Source organism: Ceratotherium simum, chromosome 21 (assembly GCF_057802395.1).
Source record: "Ceratotherium simum simum isolate JZ-2026a chromosome 21, ASM5780239v1, whole genome shotgun sequence".
NCBI lineage: Eukaryota > Metazoa > Chordata > Mammalia > Perissodactyla > Rhinocerotidae > Ceratotherium > Ceratotherium simum.
The window spans coordinates 22,304,466-22,316,821 of NC_141920.1; the positions used below are offsets into that span (position 1 = coordinate 22,304,466).

The following is a 12,356-nucleotide window of genomic DNA, read 5'->3' on the forward strand; positions in this document are numbered from 1 at the left end:
TGAGCGGCTGCCCAGATCCCCAGAAAGGAGCAGCCCCAGATCCACCGAGACGGAGAAAGAGGAGCGAGGAGTGTGGGGAGGCACCGAGGGCACAGCCGGGAGGGCCTGGCCCATGAAGAGCAGAGCAGAAGAGGGGAGGCCGAGACGAGGGCACCCGAAAGCCCGGTGCAGAGATGAACAGGAGGGGAGAGATTGAGGCAGACCCCAAGGATGCTCCAGACAGAGCTTCCGGGGTGCCCAGCAGGCGGGGGCAGAGGGTAGAGTGGCCATGCTGCCGCCCCCCCCAGGACCTGGCCTGGGTCACACCCAGCCCCACTTGGGACCTAGTGTCCCCTCCCACTCCTGCCCAACTGTGTTTGGGAAATCCAGGGTTGCAGCAGTAAACAGGTGGGCTCCGGAATCAGGCTGACCTGGATTTGAACACCCACTGCACATCTCTGAGCCCGTTTCCTCCCCTGTAAAATGGGTATTGTGGGGCCTCCAGGGGATCATACATACCTGTAAATGTCTGGCACATAATGGGCTCCACAGAGCATCATATGATGGAGAGGATCAGGCTGCTATTCACGCTGCCTCTCTCAGGGTGGTCGTGCTCCACCTCCTCCCTCCCCAAGGCTCCCACTGCCCTTTTCCCCACCTAGAGGACTAGCTTAGCCTGGCCTTTTCAAACATAAGGACTATTCTAGAACCGGAGAATCCCTAGCTGAAAGGATTCTGCCCCACCACAGGGCCTTTGCACTTACTGCTCCCTCTGCCTGGGAGGGGATTTAACAGAAAGCAGCAGAGCCAGGATGGGGCTGGGGCACCCAGTGCCTAGCTGGAGTTCAAGGACCACTGCCAAGGTCTCTGGGGGGCATAAGGAGACAGCTGGTGAGTCTCGGGGCCCGGCCCAGAGGCCTCCCCATCAGCTGTCAGCCAGCAGCCCTCCCCCTCCCTCTCCTCTGCCTGCCAGGAGACCATTAGCGCGGCTTTGTTTTGAGCGCTATTTCCACTACCACGCGCTCTGGCCACCGGGCCTCCATTAGGGACCCTTTCCCGGGCCGGTGACAGGCGGCAAACAGCTCCCCAGCGAGCTGGCCGTAATTGCTGCCGCCTCCAAGGCCAGAAATGATTTTTTTAAAACCTCACAAAGCAAAACAGACACCCTGCCGTCTGCTCTTGCCTTCTCTGCCCTCAGCTGGGAACCAGGCCTGAGGGTTCTGAGAAAGGGGGTTCAGTCAAGAACCCCAACCCCAAGAGACACCTTTCACACGCCAGGCTGGGGGAAAACAAAGTCTGGGCTCTGCTCCCTTGCTGTGAACTCAGTGTGGGGCCAGGCCCACGGCACCTCTCCAGGCCTCAGTTTCCTCCTCCGCAAGATGGGTGTGTTGATGGGTGCCTGGGGGGCCTGCTGGTAACTGTGACAAGGTTCTGACAGGGGGTCCTGGGCCTCTCTGAGCAGGTCTGTGAAGCATGAAGGAGAGAGCCAGAAGACAGGAGAGGTCGGAAGAGAGCCTTCCAGGTGGAGGAAACCGCTCGGGAAAAGGCCCTGAGGAGGAAGGAGCTTGGTGTGTTCCGGCACTAGAAGGGAAGCCAGTGCACTTACACTCACGCACGCACGCACATGCACACACACTAGTTCCCATCTCCTCCCGAGCCCACGCTGCCACCACCCCTGGACTCTGCACCCAGCCCCAGCCAACTCAGCTCCTTCCGGAAAGCAGCCTCTCCTCCTCTGTTAGCCCCTCCAGCCTCCAGCTCCTGTTTGACCCCCACTTCACTGACACGGCCATATCCCCCCAAACAGCAGCCACCCCCTGTGCCTTTCCCACCCAGAAACCCTCCAGGGCTGCCCCTGCCCTGGGGTCAAGAACAGCCTGTCCTTAGCGACTCTAGCTGCAGCCTGCTTCTCCGGATACACACGCACGACTCTCCAAATGAAGCCCTGCCAGACCCAGGCAGTCAGGCGAGGCTCCATACTGGCCTCTGACGTCTCCTCTCAGTCCTGGCGGTCCCTGGATACAGGCCGAGGAGGAGCCCACCTCCCCCAGGAAGTCTTCCCTGACTGCACCAGGACACAGCGACCACTCTCACTGGGAACCCCCAGAGACCTCCCTCCGGATGGCTCACCTGTCCGTGTTCTGTTCCTGGGCTCTCATCTCAGATTTACTGTCCTCCATCATCTCTCCCCAGTACCCACCCCCTGAAGACACTCACAAAGGACTTGCTGGGGAAAGTCACTGAAGCTTCGTTCCAGAGGCCGCCCCAGGTCCCCGGGGCTGCAGTGGAGGGAAGGACTCCAGATCCGTGCCTGGCTCTGCCGCACACTGGGGCACACTTGGTCCTGGGGCAGCCCTGGCTCCGCTCTGGGCCTCCGTTTCCTCCCCAGTGAAATGAAGGCTTTTCCCCTGAGAACCAGAGGTGGGCTTCTGGGGCCTCAACAAACCCTCTGAAACTGGGCAACACAGAGTGGCATTTTCCTGAGGAAATGATCCAGTTTTCATCAGATTCTCAAGAGGATTGTGAGAACAAAAAATGAGGAGCCACTAGTCTAGACAAGCTCCTGTGTCCCTTGTAGCCTCACCATTCGGTCACTCATTCATTTATTCACTTCATTCATTCAGCTGGCATTTCTTGAGTGTCTGCTCTGTGTGAGTGTCATCATGAAACACAGATACATATGTGTAATCCTGAGTCGTCATCTGAAGAGAGGAGTGTGTATGTGTGCATGTGTGTGTGTGTACAGAGAGACAGAAAGGGAGGACCGAGGTGGGGGAGATGAGAAAGGGAGGGAGATGGATCCAGCAGACAGATAAAGAGACAAAGATGGAGAGAGATTGAAAGACAGAGATAGAGAGCAAAAGAGGAAGAGACAGAGGGAGAGACTCACAGAGAGAGACAAACCCGGGGAGAGAAAGATCCGGGGTGGGGGGGGCAGGCAGAGCATTGCCACAGATGGGCACTGCCAGCCCCTAATTGATAGCTCTGAGCAAGGCCCCCTCCCGGCTCCAGCCCTAACCTTCCAGATGCTCCCAGAGCCTCTATGCCTCATGTCCCGAAGGGCCCAGCTTGGAGGGGGCGGGGAGGCTGGTATTGAAGCAAAGGCTATGGGCAGGGACCGCCAGCCTGGCCCTTAGGCCAGGACACTCAAGGACCACCCAGGCTCCTTCCCACCCTGCCAGAGCTCCTCAGACCCCAAACACACTCAGTCCAGACATGCGCTCAGACAAAAACACCAGCCCCTCAGAGGTCACCCAGGCAGCACACCCAGGGTCACACGCACACCCAGGTCCCACCACCCCCACTGACAGCGCTGGACTCGGATCCAGGAGCCGAGACTCTCAGACCGGCGCTCCTGCAACCAGACCCGGGCCTTTCCAGCATTTTGGCCTCACGGACCCTGAGAGAATCCGATGAAGCCAGGGCGCAGCTCCAGACAAAGCACCTGCCCCCCCCCACACACACACTCACACCTGGTTTGGCAGCCAAGAGCAGGACAGAGAAGCAGGTTAAGAACTCCAGCTCTGCAGTCCCACAAGCTGGACACCAGCCTGCCTTTGCCGTTCAACATCTGTGCGTCCTCAGGCAGGTTACCTCACCCTCCTAAGCCTCAGCGTCCTCATCTGTACAGTGGGAGCGCCCTCCTCACAGGGGGGGTGAGGATGAAGTGAGAGGAGGCAGGGAAGCGATAGGCACAGGGGAAATGCACTGAGGGCTAAGACCACACGCAGGAGGGACTTCCACGCCACCATCGCCTCCATCCTCACCTGGTCACTGGAGGACAAACGAGAGGGTTTGGGAGGATACAGACGGAAGAATTCTAGAGACTCAGAGCTTAGGCGAACTCAGCATTGTTCAGGTGGGAGAACAGGCCCAGAGAGGGGCGGGGAACTGCCAAGCCACCCAGCAAGGCAAAGGCAGGGTGAGGGTGGGTAGAAAACCAGGGTCCCCTTCCCCTGCCCCAACTCTGGCGCTTTACCTCGGAGCTGAAGTGAAGTCACCAAGGAGCCACTGGCCCCACTCCTCAACACAGAGGACAGAGAAGGACCCCACCCCTGCCACGTCCCCCTGTGAAGCCAGGCATCCTCCGAGTCGGGAGCTCTGCCCACCTGGGCCCTCGTCCCTGCACCAGCACTAAACTGCTGTGTGACAGATCTTTATTAAGCCCTCTCTGTGTTCTGGCCTCTCTGCCCACTTCACCAGTCTTTGCTCCTTTGGGGAATAAGGCAGGAATCCCCTCTATAACATCCCCAGCTAACACCCGGTCAGGTACAGCTTGCATACCTTCTGTGACAGGGAGCTCACTACTGGACACCTTCACTGCCCCAGAGGTGAGTGCCCTTCTCCAGGATGAATGTCATCCCTGCTTCTTAACTCTTATCACAATTTATACATATATATAATGTAGGTTTAGTTGTTTGAGCAAGAACCTTATCTGTCTTCTTCACTGATATGTCCTAGTGGCTAAATCAGAGCCTGGCACATGGCACGTACTCCATCGATATTTGTTGAATGAATGAAAGAACGAATGAATGATCAAGCTTCCAGTATGGGGCAGCAGCCCCTGTGAGGCCAGCAGTTCCCAGTATGAGGAGTACGGAGTCCGAGGTGGAGGGGCTCCCTGTGGCCAGCACGCCCCCAGGCTGCTCATTCCCACACTCGGACGTGCCCGGGTGCCACCCGGACGATTACGTCTGTAATGTTTTCTATAAACTAACCCACTATTTTTTAATATCCCTGTTAGTCTCATCCTAAGCAATCACATCTGTGAAATCACAGTTTTGATATGCTGGCTATATTTTTTCTAATCCACATTAAAATAAATGCATAACTATTAAAATGTAAGAGGTTTGTCTGGGTTTTGCCTACCATCATCTCTCAGGTAGGACCCAGTCTTGCTGAGGGCCCTGGGGATCTTGAAGAAGACTTTCACCTGGGGATGGTGGAACTGAGTCCAGAGAGTCCTCTGCCCACTCTGAGGAAGGGGAGGGGGCCCCTCTGCGTCCCCATCCCCACCTCCCTTCTCCACAGCAGCGGGTGCCAGAGGCATCCCAGGCTCCCTAGCTGGTAGAAGGGTGGATTTCTTCCCTAGTGAGACCCTTGCCCCTTATTCTGATGGAAGAGTCTCCTCGGGGGCTTGGAGGGGGGGACACTCTCTGGAACCCCATTACCCTCAGGGCTGCAGCATCTCACGTGCACCCCAAGGGGCCGGACCTGGGTCTGCCCACTGCACTGTGAAATCAGCCTTACCCACCCCAGGATGTCCTTGCCATGGTCAGTAGGGATGAGGAGGGGCTCCAATTTTGTGATTTTTCTACTAAAAACATGGGTTCCTTATGAAATTAAAATTATGTGAATGTTTAAAACTACATTAACTTGGAATTAGCAAAAGCTTAAGAACTCGGACCTCAGACCTCTGCCTTGTCCTCCTCCCCATCCATTCGTTCATTCCCGGCCAGCTCCTTGGGCTGGGCGTTGTGTGGGTGCCAGGTCAAAAGGGAATCTGCCCCGTCCCTGTCCTGGAGCCCCCCCATTACAGCAGGGGTGGCAAGGGGGCCCGGAAGCCGGCGGGGAATGAACGAATGGATGGGCCCCTGTGTGCCCAGCTGGCCCCAAACTCCCTTCGGGGCTGAGAGACTCTTCCCACAACCCCATCAACAGCTGGTTCCGTCCCTAAGGTCCAAGGTCATGGCCAAGCACGAGGAGGTGGCCTTGCTTCCTGCCACCACCTTCCCCTTCTTTCTGACACCTACCCCTCACGTGGGTCACTGTTCACACCACGTCCCCCTCTCCCCACCCATGTGATTTTCTCAACCTCCCAGGGAAGCTGGAAGGTCACCGAGGCAGAGTTCTGCTCGAGGGGTTGTCACTTCCGCTGCTGCAGACCCCAGGCATGGAATGTGGTCACCACACTCCTTCCACCATGGGGCTGATCTCGTGACCACGGGCCTCTCCATCCTCCCCTCGGGGACTCAACAGCATTGAGAGCATGGGCCCTAGAGCCGCATTCCTGGGTTCAAATCCGGGCTCCGACACTTGCTGGGTGTGCGACCCGGGGCCAGCCTCTTAACTTCCCTGAGTTTCAGTTTCCTCATAAATACTTGGTCTAGGGAAACTCCCCTCCTCTGAGGGCTCTTGTGAGGATCAAATGAGACGATGCCACTTAAGACCCTGGTGTGACACTCAATACACATTTGCTTCCATATATTTCTCTATTTGTACAGACTTGGATAAGGTGATACCAAAAGCCAAGTGCTAACCTCCCAGGCAATTTGGGGCAAATGCTCCCTTGCCTGTGGCCTCAGTCTTCTCCTCTGTGAAAGAGGTTGAGGAGGATGCTCCGAGGGGCCTCGCTGGCTCCGCCTGAGCCTCGGTGATTCGTGCCAAGTACTCTATCTCCTGCCCCAGCAGCCGGTGGGTTGGAACGGACCAGTCTCCCAGCACCTCTGACCCTGCTGGCTTGTGTGCAAGGAGACTTCCCTGACACCCCTGCTGTCACCGTGGCGATGAGCTGAATCCCCATCCTGCCGGCGGCCCTCAGCTCCTTGCCTGGAGAAAAGGCTGCAGGAGCCGCTGATAGGCAAGGTGTCAAAACCAATTGGTGTGAAGGACTTGGGGAAAACCGCTTGTGAGGGCCAATTCCCCACAGGAGGCCAGGAAACCCTCAGCTCAAGGAGGAGTGTTTACGGGCGTAATTGATAGAACAATCACCAACGCCCGAGACAACAGCGAACACATTTTTAACATCATAACCTTCGGAAGACAGCACTCAATTTTCTCCATCTCCCAGCCACCAAACTCACCAGCTTATTGATGGTGAGATACCAACAGTCCGGTAAGGAACGGAAGAAAGCCAGTCATTCCTCAGTGCACAGGAGGTTTGCCAAATGGCCCAGTGGCCCCACCCCTCCCCCAGCACCCCGCTGCTCCCTCCTGGCAACAGAGAGAAGCTCAGGACGGTGAATCACTCAATGGACAAAGCGCCAGGCCAAGCCAGGATCTTTGTCTGCACTGGGGTGTATTAATAATTGAAGGTGCTGGCCGTGTGTGTGTGTGTGTGTAGCTGGGCATGGGTGGGAGGATGGATGTTTGCTGCAGTGTAAGACTCCTCTCCGGGTCTACATACCTGGTCCAGCCTGGACCTCCCCTTCCCTTGCAAAACCAAATGAATCCAGCAGCCCCTGGCACCAGGCATTTCCTATCCCTACATGTCTCATCAGATGTGGGTGAACACTTCAGGCAGCGGCTCCCAAACTCCAGGCCGCACGAGAATCATCTGGGGAGCTTATTAAAATGCAGATTCCAGGATCCCATCAACAATCATGTTGGCTAATGGGTCGGGGGGGGGGGCACCCATTTTAACAAACTCCCTGGGTGATTCCAAGGCAGGGGTTCTGCAAAGATCCTCACGAAGATCCTGCCTTCTGGACCCCCGGCCTGGACAAGATCTGGAAAGAGACCTGGAGAAGGAGCCCAGCCCAGCTGCCTTTTTCTAACTTGCATGTGGCCTCAGCAAGATCCTGTCACCTTTCTGAGCAGCTGGTTCCTCTTGGTGGAACCCATTGCTTTCCCAGTTCTCCAGGGAGCTGGAAGGGAGTGCGCTTGGAAGGGGCTGTGCAGAGGAATAAGTCTCATCACATGACCAGCCAAGCCAGCCTCAGGCTGCCCTGGAGGAGGCAGGCCCAGAACTTCGAAACACGCCTTCATTCCAGGCACAGCTCTCCAGCTCTCTGTACAGACTCAGTGACCTTGGGCAAGTCACTGGCCCTCTCCGAACCTCAGTTTCCTCTTAGGTGCAACACCAGCCTTGAAGGAATAACATCAGCCTAGTGAGTTAAGGGGTTTGTAGCTCCTAGTACCCAGCAGGAGTTTCGTAAATGTCAGTTCCCTTTCCTCCCATCCCTGCTGTGCTCACGGCAATGAACTAACCCTTTCCGATAAGGAAAAATCACAATAGCTGCCATGTATTGAGTACCTACTAGGTGCGATGCTGACGATCACCACCCAGCCCCCCAAATCCTGATGCCTCCCTAAGAGTCGTGCACCCTTCACTCCCTACTCAGTCCTCAGGCCGTTAAAGAGACCTCTTTGGCGTGGGCTGAGTGAGACAGCAGGGAGATGGGACGTGAGACAGATGTCCTTGTGGACCCATCTGACGGCGGGCTCTCCCTGTGACAAGCCCAGGGTGGGCGGGTGGGTGGGTGGAAGGCATTAGCCTGGCGGCCAGGCTGGGCTCAGATCGAAATGGAGAGCTGAGCCACCAGCAAGCAGCTGGGGTCAATGAGGCCCTCCCCAGGAGCCCCTGATTCCAGCCCCCAAGCCCAGACATAGAGACACCTCCTTAGCCCAGCCACATTTCCTGAATCAGCTGAGGACACGAGGAGCCCAGGAATAATGAAACGATCAGGCTCCAATCTGCTAAACAGCAATTTCTGGGCTTTTTCAGCACACACAGCTTTTATCAAATTGGTATTCTCCTCCTGAACACAAATGGCTTATTAGACATGACCCACTTATTTGCCGCGTCTCACTATCATTAATAACAGTTTCTTTTTGTGATTAAGTGAGTGGCTCCCAACCCTTCCCATGGTGGCGGGTGCTCGGCCCCGCAAAGGGGCAGCCGCGGGGACTCCTCCGCATCCACTACTTGGTGACTTTGAACCTGGCAACGTTGACGGAAGGCAGTCTTGCCCCTGCAGAGCAGCCCAGCCTCCTCGTTCTTGAGCGATAGAAGGAGCCCTGGAGGGGTGACTCACTTGCCCAGAGCCACGCAGGGCGTCGGTGAGAGAAGCCAGGTTCCCCAGCAGTCAGGGCTGTGTCCTTTCTCTTTAGCCCCTCCTCTGGGCCTTAGCTGGACCTTTCTAGGGTTCAGAGGGTACATTACAGCTGGCGGGGCAGAGCTGTGCCCCTAAGCACGCCTGGCACCAGCAGGAGGAGACTGCCACACAAAAGCAAACCCTGCTTCCCTCTGGGGGGCCTCCTCGGGGCCTCAGGAATGACAGAGTAGCACCCGAATCCTTGGGTCTGGTGCTCCAGGGACGGGATGACCATAAACCTCAGAGTCCCAGTCCTCGGATCTCTCGGGACTGCAAACTCAGGAAAGCCCTTCTTGGAAAACCCTCGTAGTGTAAGTTCCAACCGTGCCAAGGAACTGAGCGGAGCGAGGAGGGGAGCGGAAGGAGGAATTCCCAGTCTCCCTTAATGGGAGGGAATCTGACAGGGAGATGAATGTCCTGGAAAAAGCGCTGTCTTTGCCCGACAGACCCTGGGGCCGGTCTCAGCTCAGCCACTCTCGCACTGTGTGACCTTGGGCAAATCCCTTCACCTCTCTGAGCCTTGGTTTCTCCACCTATAAATTGAGGATCAAAATAACCCTTCTCCTATGTACCACCGCTCCAGCCAGGCCGGAAGAAATTAGATGAGGGATATGAAGGGTGCATAAATGATACACAGAGCGGTTACTACCAAACATGGTAAGGCAGAAGGATCCAGGGAGTTGTGGTTCCCAAAAAGCAGAGACCCTGAGAAGGGCTTTGAAAGCCCCCCTACCCCGTGGAGGAATCCCACTCATGCATGACGCCCCAGCAAAGCCTTCTTTGATTATCTACACCCCACACACACAGCCCTCGCTGTTTCCCATTAGAATAAATCACCCAGTTCTCTGCCCTTTGTGCGAACCTCCCCCTAGCCCTGGGCATTCAGTGCCCAGCACTGGTGCTGCCGCACCCCTGCCAAACTGGGAGCCCCTGCAGGGAAGGGGTGGCTGGAGGAAGGGTCTCCATTTTCATCTATGCCCTAGCCCCCATACTGGAGCCTGGCTCACAGGGGCAGGGGGAGCCCCCACAGCTGCCAGCCTCCGACAATCCAACTCTGCTGCCAACTTGGTCTCCTCTGGGGCTAGAAGGAGCTTCTGACACTCAGGCCATCAATACTGGGAATGCTGGCTTGCTCCCCGGCTCCCACGGCGGCTGAGTTGAGATTTCCCACCTTTTAGTCCAGGCCGAGGATGAGGATGGGTACCCTATAGAAGGATGGCAGGGGCTTCCTGCCCAACCCAGAGGCAAACAAAAGCACCTGGCATCCCTCTTCCCCTTCCACCACTCTGGCTGGAAGCAGCAATCCCAACTATTCCAGGCTGTTCGAGGGGCTCTCACCAAGCCTTCATCCCTGAGACACCACCCACCCAAGAGCGGCGGCTGCAGCCCCAGGCTACCAGTTCTCAAGAGGCCGGGTTTTCTGGCCTCCAGGACCTTTCCCAGTGGTATAAGGGACAGGTGGGGAGAGGGAGGGGACAAGGGTGGCTGTGGGGATACACCCACAAAGGGGAAAGCCAGATGGGCAGAGAAGGGTGGGCGAGCAAAGTGTGTTCACAAGTATGTGTATATTTGCCAGCGTGTCTCCAGGCGGGCGGGCAGGCAAGAGTTGTGCAGAGTGTGTGAGCCTGGGTGCCAGCTGGCAGGGTGTGTGCCCACCAGCATGGTGCCTGATGTGTGTGTGCAGTGGGCATAAGGGTGAGTGCTTATGAGTGAAGAGGGGGATCTGAGAAGGTGTCTGGAGACGTGTGACAGTAGTTGTGAGTGCGAGAAAGCAGTGTGTGTGCCCGTGGCTGTTAATATCTCTGTGGTCGTGGAGGTGTGTGTATTGGCGCGAGTGTGTGTGTGGTGAGGAGGCGGCTTCCCGTGAGAGCGGGATCCGGGGTGCGCACGGGGTGCCCCCTCCTCCGCAGGGGTGGCCAGGGTGCCAGGGCGAGTCCACGGCCCCGGCAGGGGGCGCCACGGGATTCCCGCCACGGCCAGTGCGGGTTTGAGCCTGGAGACCGCCAAGTCGGAGCGGCGCAGCCGGGGGTGGGGTTTGGTGGGGAAGTCCGCGGGGGCGGCGACCCAACTCACCGTGGCCGGAGACGTGGTTGTCCCAGGGCGCGCGGCCGGCGGGCCGCGTGGCGCCGCCGAGTTGCAGGAAAAGTGCCAGGTAGTGGAGGGCGCCCAGCGCCACGGCGAGCGGGGGCCCCATGGCGCGCGCTCGGGCCGGGGCGCCGCCGCCTCACATCGGGGCTCAGGAGACCGCAGACCCCGCGCCCGCCGTCCTCTGCCCGGCGCGGCCTGGCTGCCCTGCTCCGGCCGCTGCCCCTCGCCGGCTGAACCCGGCCCGGCCCCGGCCCCAGCCCTCGCCCGCCTCCGGCCCAGCCCCGGCTGCGGGTAGCGAGCGCACGCCCAGCCGGCCGCCTCTGACTGCGGGACTCTTCCCTTCCGCGGAAGGCCACTCCGCTCGGCGCTGCCGCCGCACCCCCTCCTCCCGCTGCCTCCCGCCCGCCCGGAGGAGGCGGCGGCGGAGGGATCTGCCGCTGGATTTATCATCAAAGTTTTGCCCAGGCTGGGATTTTTAAAGCGGTATCCGCGACTTACCCCCTCGAGAGCGCAGGTGGAGGGCGGGATGGGGTGGAGGGTGCCGACCCAGGGATCCAGCAAAGCATAACACAACGGCTTCAGGAACGGAAACACTATCCAGCGGGATAAGGTGGAAAACCAATCCACCTGCCGCCAGACCCAGTGCGCTGAGAAAGACTCCTCAACTTTGCTAGTAGGGCGGTGCCGGGGTTAGGGGGCAGGTGGGGGTGGAGGTGAAGGTGAGATAGGGTAGGAACCTGGGCTGAGGCACAGGAGACCAGGTTAGAGCCCTGCGCAGCCTTTGGCTCCCCGTGTGATCGTGCCTCGGTGTCTACCCCTGTCTGAACCTCAAGATCTTCATCTGAGAATTGGGAATAATAGCTACCTCCAGCGTTCGTGGTGAGGATTTACGAAATCATGTATGCGGAGCGCTTAGCATAATACCGCCCTCATGGTAGGAGCTCAATAGTTATTACTGTTGTTGTTCCCTTCCCTGGGACTCGGTTTTCGTGTCTGTATAATGGGAGTGAGGCAGGCCAGTTGCTGGGGAGCCTTCTAGCTTAGAGATGCTGGGTCCTGCGCCTTGGATTGGATCGCCCCCTTCTGGACTGTAGGGCTCCCTTCCTCGGACCGATGGGTCTAGATGGAATGTCGTGGGGGGTGGGGGGCGGGTAACGAAGCCACTCCCATTCCCAAGAGCAGGAATCCTCCAGTTCCTTCCCAGACCGGTTTACTGGGGCTGTTGGGACAGACTTTCGGGACAGACACAAGAAAGGACCTGTGGCCCCATTTAAAAGATGAGGAAGCACATTAAATCAGAGAGGTAGCTTCTCCGAGGTCCCACAGCGAGTCTGGGGCGAAGTCCCTGTCTCCCGAGCAGGGTCCCTCCTGCTCTCATCCTTGTCCTCCCCCAGGCCTTGCTCCCAACACGGCCCTGTCCGCCGCGGTTTCAGCACCACGGAGGAGGACAGCGCCAGCCCCGCCGCCGATCTT

The 12,356-nt window shown here is 58.0% G+C and overlaps 1 protein-coding gene across 1 annotated transcript in view; it reads right to left on the reverse strand.

The window, feature by feature from the left end:
- The window catches only part of VSTM2L (V-set and transmembrane domain containing 2 like), a 36,655-nt gene extending 25,559 nt beyond the window's left edge, over positions 1-11,096 (reverse strand). Inside the window, exon 1 of the mRNA XM_004430415.3 lies at positions 10,869-11,096. Coding sequence (XP_004430472.1) covers positions 10,869-10,989 — 121 coding nt within the window. The 5' untranslated portion in view covers positions 10,990-11,096. The remainder of the gene's footprint in view (positions 1-10,868) is intronic.
- Positions 11,097-12,356: the final 1,260 nt, after the last annotated feature.